Genomic DNA, 26,794 nt, shown 5'->3' on the forward strand with positions numbered 1-26,794 from the left:
CTTTTCTCTTCTTCACCTCATATTTTTTATTGGTGAAATTTTATTCGCAATTTAAAGGTTCATATGTTTTATTCCAAATATCTGCAGCTAAATACCTGTGAGTTACTAACTTATTAGCTGATACATTTACAAGTTCTGTCTTCCAGTCAGGAACAACATATGGTCAAATAGATGTCATATTTGACAGATACCAAGATTAATCTATCAAATCAGAAACGCGACAAAGACGATCAAAGGCTACTCATCCAATATGACACACAGTTGAAGAAAGAGATGTGCCACTTGCAAATTCTTGGTCAAATTTCCTTGCCTTGCCAGAAAACAAAGCAGACCTTGCTCGATTTCTCTTTGAGGAATATTGGCAAATGCACCGCATTATAAAGTTGTTGGCACATGTGGCTTTGCAGATGAACAGGAAGTCATTTCTTGATACCACAAATCTTATCCTACTTAGAGCGACCCGTGAGGAAGCAGAAACACGCCTTGTTCTTCATGCTATTGGTATTAATTTTGACACTTCTTGTGTCTGCAAGAGACACAGATGTCCTTCTGTTATTCATATCACATTTCACTCGTGTGAATTGTGACAATCTCTGGATGATTACCGGAACTGCCAAGAAGAGAAAGTACATACCCATTGCTCCAGTGTATCATTAGCTGCCACCAAGTTCTGCTGAAGCACCGCTGCCTTTCCACGCCCTTACAGGGTGTGATACCACATCCTATATCTGTGGTCACATCAAGTGAACAGCATCGAAAATATTTCTGCTTCATCACCACCTTCTTCATGATGTTGGAGTGGGAATCCTGACCCCGACTGAGCTAAAGTCAACAGAAGTATTCGTTTGCAAACTTTATGGGGTTGACAGTGTACAGTTGGTTGATACTGTATGTAGGATAATGTTTGAAAAATCTTGCAAACCAGAAATGCTGCCACCTCCAAACAATGCCCTTATCTTTGACATAAAGTGTGTGTGCATTACCAATGCATGATATGTAAGAAAGCTCATTGTCCAGTTCCACATCTTCCAGATGTTACTGAGATGGGGTGGAAAAGAGGAACCTCGGGATTACAACCTCTTCTGATGATCCTTAATCCAATTCAAGAAGCTTGTCTTGTGAACCTATATCATGCTCTTGTCAGCCAAGATGCCGAAGCATGGACTGCAAATGTCAGAAAGCAAGGCTTTCATGTGCTGCTGCATGTGGATGCAGACAGTATGGTGACCAAGATGGTTGTTTCAACAGCATTGCACAAGTTTAATCATTTGCTGTCTAACTGTACATGTATAAGTTACACCTGATCCCTTGCATCATTGCCATGTTGCCTTTCTTTGGCATGTGAAGGTCACATCAAACTTTCTTATGTCCATGTAAAGGCCCGGTCACACCTTGACGTTTTAGCCAGCGATGGCAACGTATTAAAATGTATGTAAAACGCTGGCTTACGTTGAACTTTTGATGTTTTTTTTTTTTAAGATTCGGACGTATTCATAACGAGTTGGTCGTATGCATAACATATTAGTAATGGACACAGAACGTTTCGTTGTGTTATAGATAACTTATACCAACGAATGCTGAACCTGTTGTCGGCCTACACAACCTATGCCCAACGATAGTCTAACTTTGGCATAGCGCGTTGCACGCATCGCCGACGATGTCGTGACGTAGCCTATTAAAAGGCTGACGCACAACGATTCGAATCATAACTGCCGTAGAAATGGAAGTGACAACATCGCGGTCACACCTTGGCGATCTTGCCAGCGTATGCCGATCTAAGAAAAATGTGTCTAAAACGTTGGGGGCACGTCAAATACGGTATGAGTAAGTTTGGTATACGTGAGTAGAACGCTAAAGTACGCTATCATACGTCGTAGTAAGTAGAGTACGTCAAGAAATTTTAAACATGTTCAAAATTTTACGACGTACTCGGCGTATGACACACGTTCCGCATGCGATGGGGATAGGTTGTACACACGATATGCGGACGCTTACACACGTCCACAAAGGCTACTTATAAGCTACTCATAAGTCGAAACACGTCGCGGTAATGTCTTTTTTACGCGAAACTTATTTCTAACTTATGTTTGACGTGCTTTGAACCAATTCTTTACGTAGTCCCAACACACATCGACGTATGTAGACGTATTCCAATGACGTCTTCCGGTCGACAAAAAAAAAAAAAATGAATGTGTTTCTAGCTTACAACTGCCATATAAAGACGTGTTCCCAGCGGTTTTGGGAATTGGTATATAAAAATGCTGCTCATGAAAGGGGAACCCAACAGTGTTTTCGAGTCCTTTTTGAGTCGATGTCCATGTCAGCAGTAACAGTATCAGTATTAGTATTAGTATTAGTATTAGTAGTAGTTTGTTCATGTTGGCAGTAGTAGGTGAGTGTGAGGGGGAGGGTGTGGGTTATGATGGATCGTCCTTGCGTCCGCGTGTCCACGGGTAGGTTCATCGGCTGCCACTCAACGATTTAAATGGCTGCATCTCCACTATTGAAAGTAGACACTTGCGCTCAACAATTGGATTTTTTTTACACTCAACGACTTTTAAACGGTACCACTCAGCTAGTTTCATTGTTTACAATGAACGATTTAAATTGCTGTCACTCGCCTTTGTTTTTTGACGCTGGGGTTTGGAAATTTTAATCGCTTCTATTGAACGTGCTAAATCGCTCAAACCCCACTATTGAAAGTCGACGCTTGCGCTCAACAATTCGATTTTTTTTACACTCAACGACTTTTAAACGGTACCACTCAGCTATTTTCATTGTTTACAATGAACGATTTAAATTGCTGTCACTCGCCTTTGTTTTTTGACGCTGGGGTTTGGAAATTTTAATCGCTTCTATTGAACGTGCTAAATCGCTCAAACCCCACTATTGAAAGTCGACGCTTGCGCTCAACAATTCGATTTTTTTTACACTCAACGACTTTTAAACGGTACCACTCAGCTATTTTCATTGTTTACAATGAACGATTTAAATTGCTGTCACTCGCCTTTGTTTTTTGATGCTGGGGTTTGGAAATTTGAAGCGTTTCTTCTGAACGTGTTAAATCGCTCAAACTCGACTATTTTAAATAGACGCTGCCGATGGACAATTGGAATCATAGCCAAGCTAGACATCGAAGTGTGAACATCCTCGTCATGCCGAAGAAAAGTTTGAAGAATGCTGCAAATAAGTGTCCTGGCCGTGGCCGTGGACGCTGGCGCAAGGACGATCCATTATACCGACGTCTTTCAGCCTATGAGTAACTTAAAAGTAACGTCTGTCGATGTGTGGCAACGATCGCGTAACGTGCCAACAACACGTTAATCATAGGTTAGAAATAAGTTTCGGGTACGCTAAACATTACCTCGGCGTGTCTCAACTTATGATTAACTTACAAGTAGCATGTGTTGACGTCTGTCAACGATCGCAGACCGTGCATACAACTTGTGGCCAGCGTAGCGGAACGTGTGAGTCATACGCCGGCATACGTCGTGAAATTTCAAGCATGAAAAAATTTGAGGACAACCGAAAAGTACAACGTTTAAAGCCAACGTACAACGACGTATGACAGTGTTTTTCAGCGTGCTCTCAATGTTATCAAAACTTACCCATAACGTATTCAACGTGTGCCAGCGTTTTAGAAAAAAAATTCAAAAATCGACATACGTTGGCTAAAACGTCAAGGTGTGACCGGGCCTTAATGTAGACTGTTTGAATACTTTTCATGTATTCTTACATCTGAAAATACATTTAACCGAAAAGCATAGTTTTCATTTGTATATACATATACAATGTCTTTATCTATTGTTATATCTGTGGGGTAGATGGAGGAATTTCATAGCAAAGGTAAGATTGTATAGAGTAGCATGGTCTGTGGACAGGCAGGAGACATCTCGATGTAAATCAAGTTGGGAAAACTGTCAGCTTAAGATTGTTACGTGCCACTGCATGGGGGGGGGGGGGTGGGGGCGCTGTGTTAATTAGGTATGGTCTAAGGCTAATTTCTCCCAGTATGTGATTGCCCCCTGTGACCTTTTCCTATGTTTTTGCATTTACAAAACCGGCAATAAAAGAACGACACTTTCAACAACAACAACGACAACAGGGCCAAACAATTCGAGCAAGCAAGAAACCCCGCCTTCTCGGCTAAGGGCCAACAGGCCACGCCCCGAAGCTTATGATTGGTCGGTGGATGTCGGAATGTGTGAGAGTGAGGAGATGGCAGTTGGAAGAGAATTGCATTATGGTTGTTTCTCCTTGACACTGTGAAGAAGGCTGCATGATTCTCTTGTTTGTGCTGTGTGAATTTACCCACTTGTTGGAGAAAGACGCTTGCCATTACTGTTCGGCTGAGACACAAAGTTGTACGTTTATGATAGAGAGAAGGAGAACACATCTATCAGCTCTGACTCGGCAGTCTCTTGTTGTATGATCGAGGAGGAAGGTGGGCCATCGTTGTGAGCAGACCTGGTGTAAGAGAGGAGTGGGGTTGGCACATTAATTTGTGAGAAACTGCACGAAAGTTTATGGCACCTTAATGAAGGAGGACCACCTGCGTGAATTAGCACGTACATTTCCCTCCTAGAGAGCGGCCTGGCACCATTTTGAGTGCGGCTTCTGGATGTTGGATATGCGGTTCGACGGCACCAGGCTCCTAAAAGATCACTTCTGGACACGAAGCTAAGTGCCAGAATAAAAGGAGGGATTTCCTTTTATTTTATCTTTCCCCTTGTCTGTTTTTGTATCTGTGTGTCTCAAAATTAGCTCATGCTTTGATTTATTTTTGTTATTTTGCTTTGATTTATTTCCATTATAAGTATTTGATTTATGTTCATTAAACCCTTATTTATTAAAGATTGCTTGTGTCTGTCTATTCGTTGTGGGTTCGAGTATCAACCCTTGTCCTCCGTCCTTGTGAATGCGTCTGGAATGCGTGCTTCACCACCTCCCGTCCCACATGCGCCTTAATCTCCGAGGAACTCGACTGTTCACCTCCAAGGGAAATCGTTTGGCTATCCGTCCAGGTCGGTGTTAACCACCCGTCCACAACAATTGGATTGGGGTCATTGGCTTAACCCCCTGGATACGACAATATCATGTGTGTGAATGTATTGTGGACAGGACCAACTTCCAAAAAATGGTTCATTTTAGATATAGAGAGGCATGGAGTATGTGGGGTTAAGAGAGAGGGTATTATAGGTATTTGTGCTTGTGAATATGCACACTTAATGTGTTAACATGCATGGAGATGCACAACGATGATAAAAGCATGCAAAAAACATTCATGTAATCCCTCACTATTTTGTTATGAAGAAGCACTTATTCAAAATTTAATATTATCGGCCTACTAATGACATTTTAAACTCTTTTGCAAAGAAAAGAAATCGCAATGCAGATCATTTATATATTTTTTCAGATAGATATGCACTTTTTGAACATTTATGTGTTTAAATTTTAAAGCTTTCACCGATACTTTCAGACTTACAGGTGAACACATTTTATTGGTCACTGATAAATTTACATGGTTTTGGCAGCAACTTCATTTTTCAATTTTGAGGGTCAAAATAATCCGATTTTTTGTTTCATAATCAGCACCCTCAAAATAGGTTTAAAAGTCTTGTTACCGACTTCTTCTCAAAAATGTCCCTATAAGTTTTAAAGGAGCTGTTTTCAGAAATTTGGCCAAGTCTATGGACTGTTCCATGTGACCTGTCATCTTCGTGTGGTTGCCATTGCGTGTATTATTCAAATTTAATGAATAAAGCCAATATGGATCGTGCTCGGAAATGAAAAGCAAGAGTTGAAAAGACCCTTCCCACGTCCTTTTCCTCCAGACTGTAAGGTGTTCGATGAACTCTCGAGCTTTGAAAACATTTATTATCGCTTTGCCTTTAAACATGAAGCATGCTTCCTTTTTTTTTCTCAGGTGTTATGATCGGGCTAGCAATTTTCCTGATTACCATTTGACTCAAATGATTGGAAGCCATGTTACAACTCTAAATGCATTGCAATTTGTTTCCATGTCTCCTATATAATACATGTTTATTTTTGTATCCGTGGATAATATTCGAGTTGGTATTTCAAACATATGGTTTTTTTGCATTTTTATATATTTTTGTCCTTTTAAAGGAAAAATCTCATTGTCATTCATGTCATTGTGACTTATGAATCTTTTTCTTCCATCGAGATAACACAGTCCAGATGTTTGCATGTATTCCTTTATTTACATTGTGGGATATCTGTACATTTTTTTTTAAGAAATTATTATTTTATTACCCCATTCCCACTCCCTTTCCACACTCTTGAAGCATGCCCTGTATCAAATTGGCCGAATCTTAAGGGGCTGTCACACCTTGACGATTTAGCCAGCGTATGCCGATGTATGAAAAATTTGTCTAAAACGCTGGCACACGTCGAATACGTTATGGGTAAGTTTTGTATACGTTAAGAGCACGCTGGCATACGCCATAGTACGCTGGCATACGTCGTAGTACGCCGAGCTCGTCGACAAATTTTAACATACTTGAAATTTTTTGACGTATGCAACCGTATGACTCGCACGTTCTGCATACGCTGGCCATAAGTTGTAGGCACGTTATGCGATCATCGACACACGTTACTTGTAAGTTACTCATAAGTCGAAACACGTCGAGGTAATGTTTAGCATACCCAAAACTTATATCTAACCTATGAGTAACGTATTGTAGGCACGTTACGTCATCGTTGACACACGTCGACACACGTTACTTGTAAGTTACTCATAAGTCGAAACACGTCGAGGTAATTAATGTTTAGCGTCAGTGTTCCAGACTCCATGATTTTTTTTTCTTATTCGGCATGACGGTGATGTTGACACTTCGATTTCTAGTGCGGTTATAATAAAATATAATTAATAGGCTGCCGCTCAACGATTTAAATCATAACCGCACTAGAAATTGAAGTGTCAACATCACAGTCATGCCGAAGAAAAAAAAAAAAAGAAAGAACATGGATTTTGGAACACTGACGGGTTCCTCCTGTGTGAACCCCATTTTTATATACCAATTCCCCTAAACGCTGCCAATACGCCATTATACGGTAGCTGTAAGTTAGTAACACGTTCAGTAAGTTCTGTAATCGCCCGGAAGACGTCAAATACATCTACATATGTCAATATGCGTTGGAGATACGTTAAACATAGGTTCAAAGCACGTTACTCATAGGTTCAAAGCACGTTACTCATAGGTTATAAGTTTTGGGTATGCTAAACATTACCTTGACGTGTTTCGACTTATGAGTAACTTACAAGTAGGGTGTGTCGACGATCGCATAACGTGCCTACAACTTATGGCCAGCGTATGTGGAACATGTGAGTCATACGCTGGCATACGTCGAAAAATTTCAAGTATGTTAAAATTTGTCGACGAGCTCGGCGTACTATGACGTATGCCAGCGTACTACGACGTATGCCAGCGTGCTCTTAACGTATACAAAACTTACCCATAACGTATTCGACGTGTGCCAGCGTATTCGGCAAATTTTTCATACGTCGGCATACGCTGGCTAAAACGTCAAGGTGTGACAGCGGCTTGACACTTCGATGTCTCGTGCGGTTATGACTTGAATCGTTGAGCCGCAGCCTTTTAATAGGCTACACCACGTGATCGTCGGCGATACGCTGTCGTGCGCGCTATGCATAAGTTAGACTATCGTTGGGCATAGGTTGTGAACGCCGACAACACACTCAGCATTCGTTGATATAAGTTATCTATATGTTATCGAAACTTTATGTTTACGTTATTAATATGTTATGCATACGTCCAACTCGTTATGAATACGTCCAAAACTGGAAAAAAACCATCAATCGTTCAGCGTACGCCAGCGTTTTACATACATTTTGTTACCTTGCCAAACACTGGCTAAAACGTCAAGGTGTGGCAGCGGCTTGAGCAGCATATTTTCATTAGCTTGTTTTCATGCCCAAGCTTTGCCTTGTTTGTGCACCTTCATGCTTTAAATTGGCAAATAAATGATCTCATGACTGTTGTTAATTTTTTGTAGGAATGAGACTGAGACTGCATCACCACTGGCATGGAAATACTTTTTGAATAAACCTTACTTTTTGTGTAGTTCAAGAGTGAGCCTGACACGTTCCTCACCGATTTCAGTGTTGTATGAAAATGATTTGCTGCAAGAATGTGGTTGGTGTGGAAGGTCACATTGGATAGAGCAGACATTTTATTGCAACATGTCTGGGCTCATCAATTGGCTTTAATGTCCACTGCTCTTCCTTTGGGGTTTGACCGATGAAACCCCCAATGAAAATGCATAATGCATTCATTTTATGGCATCACACAGTTGTATGTTTAAAGCCTGATGGCTAAACACATGAGGATTTTGTTCAGCCTCAAGCTGAACTGTGTATCTGGTGTGAGTGTAGCAGATTTAATAAGCTCTCAATTTGTGGCCGTTTTCTCCTCAGGTCATCGATGAGTTACCTGCCCACACCAAGCCTCGAGCAATTAAATTTTCCTCGGACTGCCTCCCCATCTAGTTCTCAGCCCACTCATGCACAGCACTACACAGGTGTGGTCGATGTCACATTAATTTAGATTGTGATCAAAATGTAATGTAGAATTGGAATTTTTTGTTTTGCTTTCTGTGCACCAAATCATGTGTTACTCCTGGCCCCCTCTCTGTTGTTTGTCAGATAAAGCCAGATTAGATCTGTGACTTGCTGCAGGTACCATGTAAACCTGTACTAACCTGTTTCATGGTCGGGTTGTCGGCGACTAAACCATCTCCTCCACCACGCTTCCTGGTGAGGAGGGTGTGTGGATATGGACACCCAGCAGGATTAAAAATAAAACCTGTCAAATGGCAGAACAGCTCCTTGAGAGCCAACGCCATCCATTTCTCGTGCCCAATTGTGTCTGCAGACATCCTCCTGTAGTTGGGTTACTCTTTTTTTTTTTTTGGAGGTTTGTGGCAGGATTTGTATTCCGGCCACCATAAAACACTTCATTCTGCAAAACCCACAAATATAAGGAAATCTGAAAACCAACTCCGTGGCAGTACCTCCTGTGCTGCTGCCCTTTGCAGGGCAGCTCACTGGATGACAGGATTGGGGCAAAGCCTTCGGGACCCCCATTCCTTGATGATAGGAGGAAAATCATGGGGAAATCTCCAGGGTCACATTGCGGTTGAGTGGTGCTGAGGTGTCGTCCACTAGACGGCAGTCTCCTTGGGTTAACCTGAGGCGGTCCCTTCGGGTGGGTGCCTGGAATGTCCTATCTCTAAGAGAGGATGATCACCTTTCTCTTTTATCATCTGAGCTCAAGCGCTTGAACATCGGTATTGCAGCACTCTCTGAGGTTCGGAGACTGGATAGTGGCGAGATCATGGCAAGTGGTTACACCGACTATTGGTCTGGTCGCTCTGATGGTGACCATGCCCAAGAAGTTGCTGTAGCTGTAGCCAATAAACTGACTCCAATGATAATTGAGGTAACACCGGTCAACGAACTGATTATGAGACTAAAGATTCCTCACTCCTTGGGTGCCGTTTCCTTGGTCTCTGGATATGCTCCGACTGAGGTGAGTGATCTCACCGTGAAGGAGGCATTCTATGCCACGCTCGAGTCTCAGGTTGATCAGTGCACTAGGGGAGATACTCTTGTGGTCTTGGGGGATTCCAATGCATCAACTGGAACTGATAGGGATGGTTATGAGACATGTGTTGGTCCCCATGGGTCTGGTACTGTGAACCAGAATAGCAAGAAGTCATGGACTTAGGGTGGCTGGTTCATGGATTGAGCACCCACAGGCTCATCGCTGGACTTGGTATTCCAACGCTGGTGGTGTGGCAAAGGAGATTGACCATGTGCTTGTTCAAGGTTGCTGGAGGATGATCCAGAACTGCAGGATCTACCGGAGTGCTCAGTTCCTCAATACCGAGCACAGGCTTGTGGTAGCAACTCTGAAGTTGCAGCTTAAATCCGAGAGAATGGTACCATCCCAGCCGAGGCTGGATGTTGGCAAGCTCAAGGATGAGAGGGTAGCTGAGGCGTTTGTGAACAGGCTGAGTGGGATTTTTTTTGGGGGGGGGAGTCTGGGTGCTTTGTGGAATCCTGAAGAGTTGTGGAGTGCCTTCAAGACCACTGTCCTTGATGTTGCAGGTGGATGCCTTGGAACTCACTGTCGGATGAATAATTTTGTCTCTCACGTGACACTGGATACCATTGTGCAGAGTCGCAGGGCCAGGTTTATGGCAGAGCTGAGCTGTTCAGGGAGCTGAGGTGTATAACTGTACTGAACATGCGCTAAGGGTGGACAAGGAGGCCTATGTGTGAGGAATCTGTGAGGGGGTAGAGCATCACTTGTGGTCAAGTGTGTCTCATGCTGCTTACAGGGGAATTCACGCATTGCGTTCCTCCAAGCCCGTCCTTTGATGTACTGCAGTAAGAGCAGAGGGTGGTGAGCTCTTGACAGTGGAGTCCAAAGTGAAGTCCCGTTGGGCTCGTTACTTTGAGCATCTGTCCCAGGCTGATCTACCAGCTGTTGAGTTGAAAGTCATAGGTGTTACTATCCCTCTTGCTGACCCTCCAATCAACTGTGATCCACCTTCGTTTGTGGAAACAGGCTACGGTGAATCTGTTGAAATGGTGTAAAGCTCCTGGGATCTGTGGCTTCCATGCTGAACTTATCAAGGCTGGTGGAAATGCTGTACTCATGTCACTCCATGCAGTTCTGTCCTCTGCCTGGAACACAGGCATCATCCCAAATGATTGGAAGAGAGGCTATGTTGTCCCTCTCTGGAAAGGGAAGGGTGATCACCCGGACTACAACATCCACCAAGTGGTGACGCTGCTCTAAGTGCCGGGCAAGGTCTTTGCTCGGATAATTCTTGATGGGGTTCGCCACCATCTGCTTGAGTACCAGCGTCCAAAGCAGTCAGGCTTTACACCAATTGACCGTATCCTTCCTCTTCGGGTCCTCACCGAACGCAGACGAAAGTTTCAGCAGGGGCTGCTTGCAGCCGATGTTGATCGATGCAAAGCATTTGATTCAGTGAATGGGGATGCCCTCTGGAGGATTCTTGGTCTTCGTGGGGTGCCACCAAAACTGATCAATCTGATGTCTGAACGAAATTCTAGTGCTGAGTGTGCTGTGAGATGTGGTGATACCATCTCTGACTTATTTCCAGTTGTTACTGGGGTTCGTCAGGGGTGTGTACTGGCCAACACATTTTTCAGCACTTGTATGGACTGCATTCTTTGGAGGATGCCTGATAGATCAAGCTGCAGTGCATAGTTTGGGAATGTCAAGATCTCTTACCTTTGTGATCTTTGCGGAGACTCTGGATATCCCTTTTGGGTCCCCCAACATGCTGATTGAGGACCCGGAGCCACTGGGATTACTGGTTTTCTTGGGTGAAAACTAAGATCCAGGCTTTCAATGACATATTGGATGCTGCTATCTTGTCTGCACCTGTTCGTAGTGAAGATGTTGAGGTCATGGAGAGATTCACTTTCCTTGGCAGTGATATTCATGTCTCTGCTGGCTGTGAGCCAGAGATCAAGAGATGTCTATGTCGGGCTTGGGGAGTCATGGATTCACTGGATCATAGCACGTGGTGCTGCCGGTACCTGTGCAGGAGGATGAAAGTCCAAGTCTTCAGGTTCTTGGTGCTTGCAATCTTGCTCTACGGATGTGAGACTTGAACTCTGAGCAGGGATCTGAGAGGGAGCCTTAATTCCTTCAGTACCAGGTCTCTTCGGAGAATCCTTGGCTATCGCTGGTCGGACTTTGTGTCCAACGAGCGGTTGCTGAGAGAGACTCGGATGAGATTTGTTACCTGCATAGTCTGTGAGCATCAGCTGCAGCTGTATGGACATGTGGCTCATTTTCCTGACACTGATCTTGTTCACCAGATTCTCTCAGCAAAGGAGCCTCATGAGTGGAGGAGGCCAACGGGCCGACCACGTGCCTCATAGTTGCAGCAGGTTGATCAGCATCTCAAGGAGATGGGAATGGGCCAGGCATCTTCCTGGAGGATAGCCAGACGTAGGCTCCTGGAGTACCGGCGGAAAGTGGACGCAGCGACGCACTGCTCTGGCACATGCTCCCATACCTGACCTGTCCTCTCCGCTTTGTGATGTTAAAATAAATCATTTCGGCCTTCTACATCTTGGTTCACAGCAGATTAACTGAAATGATTTCCTTTTTTCTTTATCATGCAATCAATACTTGGAGAAATATTGGTTTCATCACATGATACGATAAGATAATTTCGGTTTTATTATCAAATATCAAACAAAAGTACAACGACTAAGGATATTTGGTTTACAAAAAATTACTGATTAAATATACATCAACATCAAAAATACAAACTGTGAGAACTCTGCTATTCAAAAAGTTTAACATAACTGAATTAATAGTTGATTGAAAAATCATGAAAATTTATAAAAAGAAAACCAAAGTTGGCACATCATCAAGAAAATGTGAATCAAAAAAAGGGTAGAGGACTGATAATTGAAAGTGCAAAAGACATAAACAGACAATTTCATGCAACATACAAATTTTCAAATGAACAATGAGTAAAATTATCTAAACAGATAATTTTAAATAATTTGAATATTAATATTCAACAAATACAAGAACAACTGGGTCAGGAGGTTTGTGGGAGTGAAGAGGGTGGATCAAAGGAGGATACATGAACTGAGGGAGGAGACTGTGGCGTGCAGATGAGCTTGATGTGGAGATTGGTGAAATGCCAGCTAAATGGGCTGGACACTTGGTGCAGATGGAGGAAGAGAGAATGGCAAAGAAAGTGGATAGGCTGACAGAGCAAGGTAGGAGGAAAACAGGTAGACCGAGGTTGAGATGGGAAGATTCTGTGAGGAGGGATATCAATAAGGTGAGGTGGTTGGAGATTGGAGAGAGTTCGCTGAGGACGTGGGGAAGTGGAGTGGGGGAGTATCATGGACCTTATAAAAGAAAGAGAAGGAAGAATTAGAAATGAACAAGGAATGGAATGGGCGATTGTTATCTCCGCCACCGAAGGTGAAGGAGGTTATGTTTTCACCCCTGTCTGGCACTCTGTCTGTTTGTCTCTTTGTGTGTAGGATATCTCCAAAGGTTGGCGATGGATTTGGATGAAATTTTGTGGACAGGTTCGGTGTGTGACAAGGACAAACTGATTAGATTTTGGTGAAGATCTGGATCCAACCACTAGAATTTTAAAAGTGATTCTTCACCATTGAGAGGACAGGGCCAAAAACGATATGTAGCACAATATCTCAAAAAGTTGTAGACGGATTTGGATGAAACTTGGTAGACACGTTGCATGTGTGACTAGGAAGAATTGATTCGATTTTGGTGAAGATCCGGATCCGGATCTGACCACTCAAATTTTTTTGAGCGATTCTTCACCATTGAGAGATCGGGCTAAAATGATATACAGCACAATGTCTCAAAAGTTGTGGACGGATTCGGCCGAAACTTGGTGGACAGGTTGGGTGTGTCGCAAGGACTAATTAATTCGATTTTGGTGAAGATCCGAATCTGGATACAAGAATTATTTAACTTTGAAGTGATTCTTCACCATTGAGAGATGGGGCCAAAAACGATGTCGTACTGTATAGCATGATATTTCACAATTGTATTGAACCCGATATGTTCTCGTAGATCAGGCATTACGTGGCAGAGGTATGCGCTCCACCGAATGCCTTTCTAGTTTGTATTGTGTTCGTGTTTGCAGTATATCAGTTTGTTTGGAGTTTTACATCTAGATACTAATTGTCGAGTTTGACGAAAAAAGTGGCGATGACCACGGGAAACGAGTACAAACTTAGAAAAGTGTGTGACGAGTTTAATGCGAAGATAAGCAAGGGAAGCAATAGGAAAAGCATGTTACAAATATTTTGGAAAGGTTGTCCTGGGAGGAGAAGAAGAAGTAAAGATTGTCAATTAAGAACTTCAAAAATAAACTTGCAGCACATTGGAGACAAAAATCAAAATCATTTTGAACATTTCGTAATGACGTAAAATGTGCACTCGAGATTTGTGGTTCTTATGACGTAACGGTGGTGAGTAAAATCACACAAATATATGCAGTAAAATGCATGTCGTGCTTTCCAGCTCCATTTATTCAGGCAGCCAAACGAGAATCCACATTGACAAAACGGCTGTGATTCATGAGCCTGCACAAAGCACAGCGATTTATATGCATACACTTATTTCATTATGCAGTGCCAATAGAAAGTCTACATCTCCTTTCAAAATTTTCACCTTTTGTTGCCTTACAGCCTGGAATTATCTTATATATTATTTCCGAGTTTGTGGTTTCGTGTCGCGCTATCTTCGACTTTGTTCTGCGCTCGAGTAACGTGATACTCGGCTTACATTATCTCAAAGACCATATGAGGTGCATGGTACAAAAAAAAGTAAATAAAATGGTTCTGAAACTGTGAAATCGTATTCCACTTACTGCATTAAAGTAAAATTACTACTGATACTCTGCATCAGTTCCTTTCTCAAACACACCCACCCCAACATGTCGCGCAGAGCGTGGGTTATGCTAGTATTATATTAAATCAGACTTTTTCCACCTTTATTTCCACATCGTAACCCACAACCTCCAAGTGAAAGACAAATTCTACAAATTTCAGAAAATTAATTTTAAAATACAAAACTAGAATATCTTGGCTGGATAAGTGTCCACCCCCCTTATAAAAGCAAGTTTTAAATTGGCTCAGATGTAACCAATCACCTTCAAAATCACAAACCAAGTTAATTGCCCTCCACCTGTTAAATTGTCATGATTCTGATTATATCAGAATAAAATCAGCTGTTCCTGTAGGTGTAGTGCATTTAGGGTAGTGTGAGGGTAGTGTAGGGTAGTGCATTTCACAGCAAAAACTCAATCATGAGAACCAAGGAGCTTTCAAAAGACCTCTGGGATAAAGTTGTGAAAAAGCACAGAGCAGGGGATGGGTATAAAAATATTTCATAGGCCTTGACTATCCCTTGGAGCACAGTGAAGAGAATCATTAAGAAGTGGAAGGTGGATGGTACCACCAAGACCTTGCCGAGATTAGGCTATCCCTCCAAACTGGATGACCAAGCAAGGAGACGGCTGATCAGAGGCCACCAAGAGGTCAATGGTAACTTTGATAGAGCTACAGGCCTTTATGACAAAGACTGGTTGGTCACTGTTCACGTGACAATATCCCAAGCACTCCACAAGTCTGGCCTGTATGGTAGGTTGGCAATAAGGAAGCCATTACTCAAAAAAGCCCACCTTGAATCCTGTTTTGAGGTATGCAAAAAACCACTCCAGAGATTCTGAAGCCATCTGGCAAAAAAAGTTTTGTGGTCTGACAAAACCAAGATGCAACTTTTTAGCCTAAATGCAAAACGTTATGTTGCCTTCCACAAGAAGAATGAAATTGGGATGGAAGTTCACTTTTCAGAATGCCAATGACCTGAAGAACACAGCCAAAGCTACACTGGAGTGGCTGAGGAACAAATCGGTAAATTCCATGAGTGGCCCAGTCAGAGCCCCGACCTAAATCCAATCAAAAATCCGGCCGGCAGTGGCATTGTGTAAACCCCTTTAAAATTGCTACATGGAAATGTGTTTTGATTGGAAAGTCCTCGCGGGCCGCAGTATAAGGCTCCGCGGGCCGCAGGTTGGGGACCAATGCTATAAGGCAACAAAAGGTGAAAATTTTGAAAGGGGGTGTAGACTTTCTACATCCATCCATCCATTGGGACCATACTCTGTGCAGAGCGTTGGTGCTGCCTAAGCAGTCTCCTTGGCTATTGGGCACAATCCTGGACGGGTCGCCACTCCGACACAGTATACCAGCAAGCTGGCACTCATTTTTCTGACCTCAGAAGGATGACAGGCAGAGTCAACCCCACCTGGTATTAATTCAACAGCCGAAGGGGATTTGAACTCAGGATCCGAGGATCCCAAGCCCACCACCCAAACCATTAAGCCAACACCAGGCATACTTTCTACAGGCAATGTATATTCCAGTCCTTTTGTTGTCGTGTCGCTTTCTGTGACTTTTTCTTTTTCCAAGTAATGAATCTTACACATGTGTATGTCTGCATTTTGCCATGTCATCCAATGTAATTTGGTGCAATGTTTCATTTCACATGTACCGTACCTTGCACGGATATTGCTCATCTCCTTATGGGTTTCCCTTGATTACATTGTTTGCTTGGAATATTCAGTTCTGTGTCTTGCACCGTGTTCATGGCTGTAAGTGGCTTAAATGTCCGTGTTTTTTTTTTTTCAAGGTATCTAGAAATTTGCATTTAATCTGTTTTTCTGGGGAGCAGCATGTACATTCAAATTACATCTTCAAACAAGAACAGCACTTGGAAGAGCACATAACTCTGCCAGGCTGAACAGTTTACGTTTTGTATCCCACTGATAGGTTGGCTCTGAATCCAGAACTTAACCAACTCATCCACCTAATTTTGTCATAACCCGTCCACAATGTTTTAAGATATGCTACGTGTCGTTTTTGGCTCTGTCTCTCAATGGTGAACAATCGCTTAAAAATTCTTATCCGGATCCAGATCTTCACCAAAATGAAATCAATTTGTTCTGGTCGTACACCCAACCTGTTCACCAAGTTGCTTCCATATCTGTCCATAACCTGTTGCAATATTGTGCTCACAAACGGACAAACAGGGGTGAAAACATAGCCTCCGTCCACCTACAGTGGCAGAGGTAAAAATGTGAAAGCCCTTGCCCTTCCCTCACATCACCCAATTCCCTCCAATAACTTTCATACATTCATCTATCCTTTTTGCATCATTTGCAGTGCTCCGAACTTCCTTTCCTTCATTTCCTTTCTCACTTTATGCTCTTCTCTCACACCACTTCCTTTCCTTTCCTGTCCCATGTAATATGTAAACATCCATGTAATATGTAAGATAAATTTAATGGGACATTAATTTAGAATTCAGAGCACGTATTTGAACTTGTCTTGGCATTCTCTTCTGAGCACATTGTTCATGGCCCTGGCATCCCAGATTTGAATCCCACAATCTTTTTATTTCTCCATTGTCTAGTAATGTCCTTGTAATTCATTTTAGGAAGTACCGTGGTATGTCTTATGGCCTTGTCCTATAATGTAATGCATGTACAAGTTCCTCAGTTGGCCTTTGGTCACTTAAAGTAAAGACTTTTATTTTTGAGATATCATGCTATATATCACACCATTTGAAAGCTTTTTTCCCTGAGAAGGGGTCAGCTTTTTGCAGGCTCTAATCATGGTACCCTTTCTTGTGGCAATGTTTTTATGACCGGATGCTCTTCCTGACGCCAACCCTTTAGTCGCCTTCGACCCTGCAGGAATAATTGGCAGTATACCGGTGCTCATTTCGCCGACCTTCGGAAGGATGACAGGCTGAGTCAACCCCCCTGATGCTAACTCAGCGGCCAGCGTGGCTCGAACTCAGGACCCCAAGGATCCCAAGCCACCGCCTTAACCACTGAGCCACACCAGGCTCATAGATATCAAGATATATATATATATATATATATATATATATATATATATATATATATATATATATATATATATATATATATATATATATATATTTAAAACGTTTTCTGACACTGAGACCCTGTAGTCTTTGCATAAACATTGTTTATTTGTTCTCCTTTCTCCTATTTTGGAAGAGATGTTTTGAAAGATTACAAATTGTTATTTGTGTGATGCAGTTTATGGCTACCTTCCTGGCCAGAGGCCACCATCTCCCCTCATTCAGCCATTGAGAACCGTTCCACCTCTCCCACCCAGCCTTCCTCTTGGCCTGACTCCTGGGCCTCTACCTCCCACAGCCCCTTCCACAACAAAGTCTCCTCCAAATGCACTCACCATTGTCCCCAGCATGCCAGGTTTGTTCTCCTGCAATTTAAAATTTAATACAATATAGTGCATTTTTGGAATAACTGGCAAGGATTCTCATGGGGTAGTGTGCCATTCTTTGGTGAGTGTTGTTGATCTAGTTGGGTCTTCCCTTATTGTAAGTCCTGCAGTGTCTGCAAGTACTTTGTCAAAACCAGTGTCTTTCAGAATGCTGTCAGGTTTGTGAAGGAGGCGACCGACAGGAAACGTTATTGGCTTCAATGCATGCACGCTGATATACAACTCCACCAGTACTGTAATGATTTATTAACGGAAGGAATTGGCCTTGGTGCACTCTTTGACCCTTTGACTCACAAACAGTTTGCCAACTTTGGGTGCTCCTGTTTATATTGGCATCTTATGTCAGGGTAACAGAATGGTTTAAAAATAACTGCATTTTCTTATGGAAAAACTCTATCCACTCCAGAGACCTTGAGCTGAGATGGCTTTAAAAAAAAAATCTTTTTTACTTTCGTAAAAACAAGAAAAGCAAAGAGTAGTCCTTGAATTGCCTTTTAGAAACTTGTATGAAAGGCCGACAATGATGGGTGCGGGGGGGGGGGGGGGTAGGGAAGAAATTGTATCTTGGAGAGAAATCTGCTGTCACATTTAAAATGTAATGAGGGAGAATCTTACAACATTTGGGAAGCACGGTCCCTGTCGCCCTCCCATGACAAAGGAACATTATGTTGAAGCATTTGAGTATGGTAGCAATTAGGCTAAGTACAACACCATCCTGTCCATCCATCCATTGGGACCATACTCTATGCAGAGCGTTGGTGCTGCTGAAGCAGTCTCCTCGGCGATTGGGCACAATCCTGGACGAGTCGCCACTCCGAAACAGGATACCAGCAAGCTGGCACTCATTTTGCCGTCCTCGGAAGGATGACAGGCCGAGTTAACCTCACCTGGTATTAATTCAACAGCTGAGCGGGATTTGAACTCAGGACACTGGAATCCCAAGCCCCCGTCCTAACCATTAAGCCAACACCGGGCATAAGTACAACACCGACTGGTGAATTATTTTGGTAGTCTCATGTTCAACTTCAAATTGGTATTATATGTTCCTTTCTACAAAGTTGAAAATATATTGTTTGCATTTGAAAAGTCGATGACTGGTAGGGGTGTAGTTGTAGTGAAGAGCCGAGGGAGTGTGAGCATAGATTGCAGATGTGCTCATCTTCCTTCCAAGCACCTAAAAATTCATTCAAGTCTTAATAAGAGAAAAATGAAGTCTCAGTGTGTCATGCTATTTAAAATTAGTCATCCACAACAGCATTTTTGTCGTTTGTCGAACCTGTGTGCCAAACATCTGAGTACTACAAGATTATGTAATAAGCCACATATTACTGTCTTGCCATTTTAGGGATTTCTCCAAGTGGGCACCCAGGCATGTTCATGTTACAGTTAAGCCTTCCAGGTGGATCACATCCAACTAGGCCACCCTCTCCTCCACGTCGATGCCAGCGACGTGGTTACAGCTTGGAGCAAAGGCCTCCACGTGTTTGTGAACTTCCACGTTCAGAGAGTTTGAACCAGGTGGGGTTTTAATCAACCAACTTTGTGAAGGTGCTGTGGTATGCATGGGGGTGTGATGTTTGCTTGCCTTTGGTATGTCAGTTAAATGTTTATAATCTTCTAGTTTTTTGAAATTGGTAACATGTTTGCAATTGTTGATGGTGCAATTTCAAATATAGGGGAATTGGAGCATGTGTAAGTCCACTTTTGCTTGTTTGATGGCTAGAACATGAGGATACAACAACAAGAGCTAGAGCATGATAGATATTGGTATTTCCAGCTTGCTCCTATGCATTCCATATTACATGCCATCTTTCTCCAAACTTGTCCTTTCCTCCCCTCATGCAGTGCAGCCCTCGTTTGGTCAGCCCGCTGGCATCCCCCTCTCAGTCACCATCTTCCACGCCCCACCTAAACTCCCACCCTGGTGTTCTGTCATTTCCTCTGGCACCTACGGCCATCCCACGACCTCCCACAAGCTCACAAGGTTAGATCTGTGCAAACGCTTCTCTAATGTCCTGATAATTGCGCTTACTTGTTTTCTCTATTTCACATTGTCCAGATCAAGGCTCTCAGGGTCACTGACATCCCATAATAGTCTGCTGAATCCACGTGCATTTCCTTTTTCATCGTCGACTGCTTGCCAGACTCGTTGGTCTTTTGTTGTTGTTGTTGTTGTTGTTGTTTGGTTGTTTGTTTGCACACATTCATGGAAAGTTGAATTGAATGTTATTTCTGTTTCAGCATTTTCCAATCCCAATCACTGAAGCCAGTGAAGAACAGAATGATGTTATAAATCTCCACCATGAGTGCAATCCCCAGAGATGTGGGTCTGGTTATTTCCCCAAGTTCGCTTTGGGGCTTAACCACGTTCAGTTTTCCCTTGTTTCAATGAACAAGGACGTTTTTGTTTAATTGTTGGGCCTACTCTTTGCAATCTTCAATTCAACAAGCGCAACAAATGCATCGACTCACTGGAACCTTTCAACTTCAATTTTTTTTTTTTGGGGCCACACCTTCCTAAATTCCATCTGTCACTTCATCTTCGGTCCTTTTTACCTGAAATTTCTCATCTTTCAAATTGATCTCTGTACTCCTCACTGCGCCCACCACAATCCATTCTTCTAAAACCTTTGTTCATCGTTTTATCCTCCAGTCCCAAATTTGTTACTAATTTCACCCTCCTTATATTCCATTCATTTCCTTATTACTTGTCTGTATCTTCTGTCTCTGGGCATGTAATTTTATTGGTTTTCATCCTTTGTTGTCTCACGACCCTCAAATAACAAAGGTACACACACACACATGTTTAGTGATGTCAGTCTTCTCACGATGCCTCAACTGTTGAGCTGTTTTGCTTTGGACAGTTTTTTTGTCTGTTACTCGCACAAGCTACATTGCTTTTCTCACCTATTGTCTCTTTATAGGAGACAGGTCTTTTCCTCTGTTAGGTGCTTCACTGCAGTATGTCCCCAGTCCCAGCTGTCCCAACAGCACTGTCACACTACAACAGGTGAGGTCTACCTACTTTACCACGTCTGAATATGTAATAATAACTATATACCAAACTGAAATTGCTTTCTGACCTGTGTAGCATTGCAGAGAACCATAATTGGGCGTGTGAGTTTGTCTTGATAAGCCCAATTAAGGGCAAAACGTGTGTCCATTTGGTGGGTGCCCTTTAAGCTGTTGTGATTTAATGAAGAGCAGAAAATTCTCATTAAAACCTTTGCAGAATCGGTGGTTCAAGATGTGTTGTTGATAGCATGTTATTTACGTGTGCTTTTTTGGCTGTGCCAATAAACATGGCCTGTGCTATTGCGTACTCTACAGGCACTTCTCAAATTCACAATTACCTCTGCCACCGAAGGTGGGCGGAGGTTATGTTTTCACCCCTTTGTGGCTCTGTCTGTCTGTCTCTGTGTTTGTCTGTCCGAACAGGATATCTCAAAAAGTTATCGATGGATTCAGCCAAAACTTGGTGGACAGGTTGGGTATGTGACAAGGATGAATCCATTTGATTTGGGGGAAGATCCGAATCACCGGATAGAATAATTTTTTTTTTAATTTTCGAAGTCGAAGTGATTCTTCACATTTCGAATTATCAATTCAATTCGACTTCTCATCGAAGTCAACTTTCAAACTAAATTGGTTGGTTGATAAGCCATGTGTGATGAGGATGAATTCAGAGCCAACATCTGGTAAAATTAAAGGCTTGTCTTTCTATTCATGTTCCGATTTGTGTTCAAAATATAACATTCAATTTTAACTAAGGAGTTCCTCGATCATATATTGATGAGACGTACAGACAGACAGACAGATATGAACGAATTCCTTAACCCCGCATTTTGCTTTGCGTGCACAGGATAAGGACAACAATAATGATAATAGCATAATATTAATGTTATTACAAAATAATGTTAATACTACAAATAGGACCACTGGACCCATAGTTTATCTGGGCCCTGGCTTTATGTTGTAACCCAGATTTGGTAGCATTCTGACTGGTGGGTCTGAAGAGGAAGGTTTTTGAAGGAATTTATGTGATTTTTCCCAAACATTTACAAAGTCCGCCATTTTGACACACTTCTGGTCAGGTGATCGGCATGACTTCCACAATTTAATTAACATCCTGACCCCTGGCCTAATGTTGCAACCCAAATTTGGTCGCATTCTGACTGGTGAGTCTGGAAAAGAAGATTTTTGGAAGGAACTTGTGAGACCGCCATTTTCACACACTTCCGGTCACGTGATCGGCATGACCTCAATTTAACATCGGGACCCTGTCCTCATGTTGTAACCCAAGTTTGTTAGCATTCTGACTGGTGGATCTGGAAAAGAAAATATTTGAAGAAATTTATCAAGTCGGCCATTTTGACCTACTTAAAGTCATGTGACTGGAATGAGCTTTGCAATCCCTTTTACCAATCAGGAGAGGTATGTTGCTGCCAAATTTCAGCCGGATTGGCCCAGCGGTTTGGCCAGAGAAGTTGAAATAGGCGATGGACGGTGCGCGGTGACAATAACTTATCTGGAATTTAAATTCCAGATAAGCTAATTCTATCCCCCCTCCCCAAGGGATATTATGAGCTAATCTGGAATTTTTTCTTCTTGGACAAATGTGATGTCAACGTGTATAAATAGCGTATCGCTGCATATTGTGGGGGAAACTTAACAGAAGTAAAAAATATTTAAACCACAAACACGTATGATTACGTTTTTTATATAGTCGCTACTGCTGTTTTCCACGAAACTGAAAGGGGGAAACCCCGACGTTCTTGAGGCATTGTATGCTTATCACGTCCCCGACAGACTTACAGACCCGAGCCTAGATATACTGTAATCTATATACTCCAGATAGGATAACAACAGGACCCTTCCCTATCAGTAAATGGTGAGTGTACCAGTGAATGAAAAGGATCATCCTCAACACTGATGAAAATACTTGCCCTGAGATGCTGAATTACTTGCCCAAAGTATCCATTTGCCATGCATGGTTAATAGTTGTGAATTGATGAGCAGTTTGGCAATCCAGTCTCCTCTCATCCCTCCTCTCCTTGCATTCTACTTTAGTTACTTGTCAAAACGTGGCATGACGTCACTGTCATGTTTCTGAATAAGTCCATGTGCTTTTATTATTTTTGGTCTTTGTTCATTTATTTTCTTTTTTTATGTTTTTTTTTTTGCTAATGTGCGGTCCTTTGTCCCTCAATATGTTTTTTCCTCGTGCAGACAACAAACAGAGCTGGAGGACGAGTGAAGCGCCCACCACGAAAAGCCTTTTCTGAAGATTCTAGTTCTGTGGATCCAGGTACGAAATTATTGGTGAATGGTAAATCGTGTCTGTTTTTTTTCTCTCTCTCTTTTTATCAAACCTTCCTTTAACATTCCTGACTCGGCCCTCAACTATCCTGCAATTGGCAAGACATGTTTTGAGGTTTGATATGGCATACTATAGACATACATTAACCTCTTGAACCCTGAGCTCCTTGGACTTCCGGCTCCCCCACCCTCTACTCCCTGTAGAAAAATCCGGCCGCTCGGGTGTAAGTATTTTTGAATAGCAGCTCGTAAAACGGCCGCTAGGGTTCAAAGGGTTAACTTTTCCATTTGTACTGTCGTCAAATTTGTCTTTTGTCCTCTTCACAACTTTGTATGCATTTGTATTTTCAAGCAAATGCTTATTCATTCCCTGGTGACGTGCTGGATTCCCTTAAAATAGGTCCCTGCACTTCCTTCTGCTACAAATTATTGTAATGTGTCTGCTCAATTTAAAGAATCATGCGCACAAATATTATCACGTCACCCGTTTTACCTTGGTTTCACTGTCTTACAACATGCCATTGTATTTATTTAAGAGTTTTAATCATCGTTTTTAAGATTTCACATGGATGTTGTTGTAGTGCAGACTTGAATGACGTGACATCTCATTTACTTCACTTGTCTCGTTGCTGTATCTTTACAACAACAAATTCCATGCTGGAGTATCGTAATTGGGCTCTCATTAATTCGGCTGCACAGTTATGGGAATTTTTTAACTTTGTATTTTTTTTTCCATGATGTCTTAGGCTCATGTAAGGAGCTTGTGCACGTATTATAGAGAAGGATATTAGATAGCAGTGGACTTTTACATAAATTAAGAGGACATAACTCTTTGTACTTACTCCTTACTCACTTATTCTCATGGTTTCCATTATGTACTCGTAAAGTTTTGTCTATTTTGACGTAACGATTGAGGTTCATTGGAGAGTTGAATGATTTATGGGGTGAATTGACACAACAATAAAGCTGGTGGAGGTGCTGCACAAATTAGGACATAAATTGAGAAGGAACGAAGATATGGGCACCATAAGTAGGGACCTACAGTCAAGACAAGGGAACTGACTGTGCCGAGTAGAATGAGGTACAGTAGGTGCAAACAAACAGAAAAAAAAGGTGACATGCAGGATGAACAGGGAGATTGTGTCTTTCACAAAGAGAGGATGAGCTATTGCCAGCAACCTGAACAAATTCGAAATTCCTGCCAAAATCTTCACCAATGCTCACTTGACAAATGTGCTATGTATACCAAAACCCCAAGCATTGGTGAGGGAGGCCTTCATTGTGCCCTCGACTGAAAACAGGATGATATTGATGATGAATGGTGTAAATAGGAGTTCAAAATCACCCGAAAAGTGATTATGAATATTTGTGAACCAGAACATTTGAACAGATTGTGATGAATATCATTCACTTGCTTTTGTGGCATTGTGGCTATGGCCTGGTTCTGTGAGGAAGCAGCTTAGATGAAATGTTCTATTGTTTGATTTCTGTTGCAACATGGTTATATGTGCTGCCTTTAGTTGTCTCAGCCATGTGAAAAAAGGCTGTGGTGTGTATTTTCTTTTTTTTCTGCAGACAGGGCCCAGCTGCAAGTGTAGACTCATCACTGTCACATGGTGTTTGATGTGCCATTACACCGCAAACTCTGCCTTGTTGAATTTAATCAGAGACTCGTATAAATGAGATTCAAAACGATTGCTGTTGCATGGCTTTGACTGAGCACAGTCCAGGCTTCATTCTGAAATCATTCTTGATGTTTCCCTCCCCATGCCTGGTGGTATTTTAAAGCTAAACCCAATGTAGACACGATGTGAGAGTGTGGCGATCATGGAAAGGCAAGCATTAGGGTGAGATTCTATAGTACATGAAGAATTCAAAAGTATTGGTGATGTAAGGGAAGAGTATTGATTATGGGGGATTTTAACTTGCCAGGAATAGATTGGGTAGAGGAACAGGGAAAGGGCAGAGCGGATGAGGATTTCCTAGTTTTAGTCCAGGATTGTTTTTTTTTTAACCCAATTTGTAGATAAGCCCATGAGGGGGAGTGCAGTGTTTGACCTCCTTTTAAGGAACGATCTCAATATGGTGGAGGTAGGGGAGCATTTAGGAATATGACCATAACATTGTGTGTGCAAAGACTCTGCTAAGGGTTAGAGTTCATGATAGAGTAAGGCTATTAGATTTCAGGAAGGCAAACCTTGAGGGTATGACGAGAAAGTTGGGTGATGTAGATTGGGAGAAGCTAACAATAGGACAATCAGCATCAGAAAAATGGGAAACCTTCAAGGAGCAAATGTGTGGAATGCAGAGTAAGTGCATTCCAATGAGGTGTAAAACTCGAAGCAGAAAGAGGCCAGGGTGGTTGAGTGGTGAGATAAGGAACGCTATTAATGAGAAGTAGAATGCATTTACTAGGTTTAATATAACAGGACTGGATTTAGATTTATATCACTATCGAAGTAAACAGAAGCAAATTAGGAAAATAACTCAGCAAGCCAAAAGAGAGTATGAGAAGGACATGGCTAAGAATATTAAAAATAATAGCAAGGCTTTCTTTAAGTATATCAGGGGAAAATAACAGGTTCGGACCAGTGTGGGCCCATTGAGGAACATCACCAGGAGAGTGGTTAGTGATGAAAGTTAGATGGCAAGTTTATTAAACAGGTATTTTGCTTCAACTTTTACACAAGAACAGTGAGGAGAATTGCCAATAGCTGAGAGTATCTATCAAGGAGGTGAGGAAGGGCTTTTACAGAAAATCCAGGTTGGAGTCGAGGAAGTAAAGGAACAGTGAGGTAATCTAAGAGAAAATACGGCTCCGGGGCCAGATAATATGCACCCGAGAGTATTGAGGGAAGTGGCTGAGCAGGTATGCGAGATATCAACGGATATTAGTTCCCTGGAGTCGGGACAGGTACCGGAGGATTAGAGAGGAGCAAATGTAACAACACTATTTAAGAAAGGGTCGAGAGAATAATTGGGGAACCAGACCTGTTCGTTTGACTTCAGTTGTGGGGAAGGTGTTGGAGACATTAATTATGGACCAGATGAGGAACCATTTAAATAAATACAAATTAATTAAAGGTTGTCAGCATGGGTTTACCAAAGGTAGTTCCTGTCTAACATCTTTTGGAGGTCTATGAAGCAGTGTCTGGGTGGATGAGGGAAAGGCAGTGGACATAGTATATCTTGACTTTAAGAAGGAATTTGATAAGGTACCGCATCGGAGGTTGTTAGCCAAAGTGAGGGCTTGTGGAGTGGCTGGTCAGGTAGCTGATTGGATTGCAAACTGGCTTTGTGGTAGGAAACAGTGAGTTGCTGTGAGTGGGAGGATGTAAGTTGTGGAGTACCTCAGGGATCATTCCTCAATCCATAACTATTCATAATTTACATCAATGATTTGGATACTGGGGCAAAGAGTAAGCTCTCCAAATTTGCAGATGACACAAAGCTTGGAGGTAAGGTGGATAGCAGAGGGGGTGGTGATCAGATACAGGAGAGTATTGATACTTCCAGAGATTAGGCAAAAGATTG

At 42.3% G+C, this 26,794-nt stretch overlaps 1 protein-coding gene across 7 annotated transcripts in view; it reads left to right on the forward strand.

Moving 5' to 3' along the window:
- LOC147028081 (cAMP-regulated phosphoprotein 21-like) overlaps positions 1 to 26,794 on the forward strand; it is a 135,833-nt gene that overhangs the window by 98,165 nt on the left and 10,874 nt on the right. For 4 of the 7 annotated variants that reach the window (XM_085878108.1, XM_085878106.1, XM_085878109.1 and 1 more), the window contains 6 exons: positions 8,462 to 8,565; positions 17,734 to 17,910; positions 19,287 to 19,459; positions 19,787 to 19,925; positions 20,866 to 20,951; positions 23,171 to 23,249. In XM_085878108.1, coding sequence (XP_085734234.1) covers positions 8,462 to 8,565; positions 17,734 to 17,910; positions 19,287 to 19,459; positions 19,787 to 19,925; positions 20,866 to 20,951; positions 23,171 to 23,249 — 758 coding nt within the window. The remainder of the gene's footprint in view (positions 1 to 8,461; positions 8,566 to 17,733; positions 17,911 to 19,286; positions 19,460 to 19,786; positions 19,926 to 20,865; positions 20,952 to 23,170; positions 23,250 to 26,794) is intronic. The other 3 variants (XM_085878111.1, XM_085878112.1, XM_085878107.1) reach the window with 3 other exon arrangements.

This window comes from Eptatretus burgeri, chromosome 4, assembly GCF_056783735.1.
Source record: "Eptatretus burgeri isolate ZD-2024b chromosome 4, Ebu_testis_v1, whole genome shotgun sequence".
Lineage (NCBI taxonomy): Eukaryota > Metazoa > Chordata > Myxini > Myxiniformes > Myxinidae > Eptatretus > Eptatretus burgeri.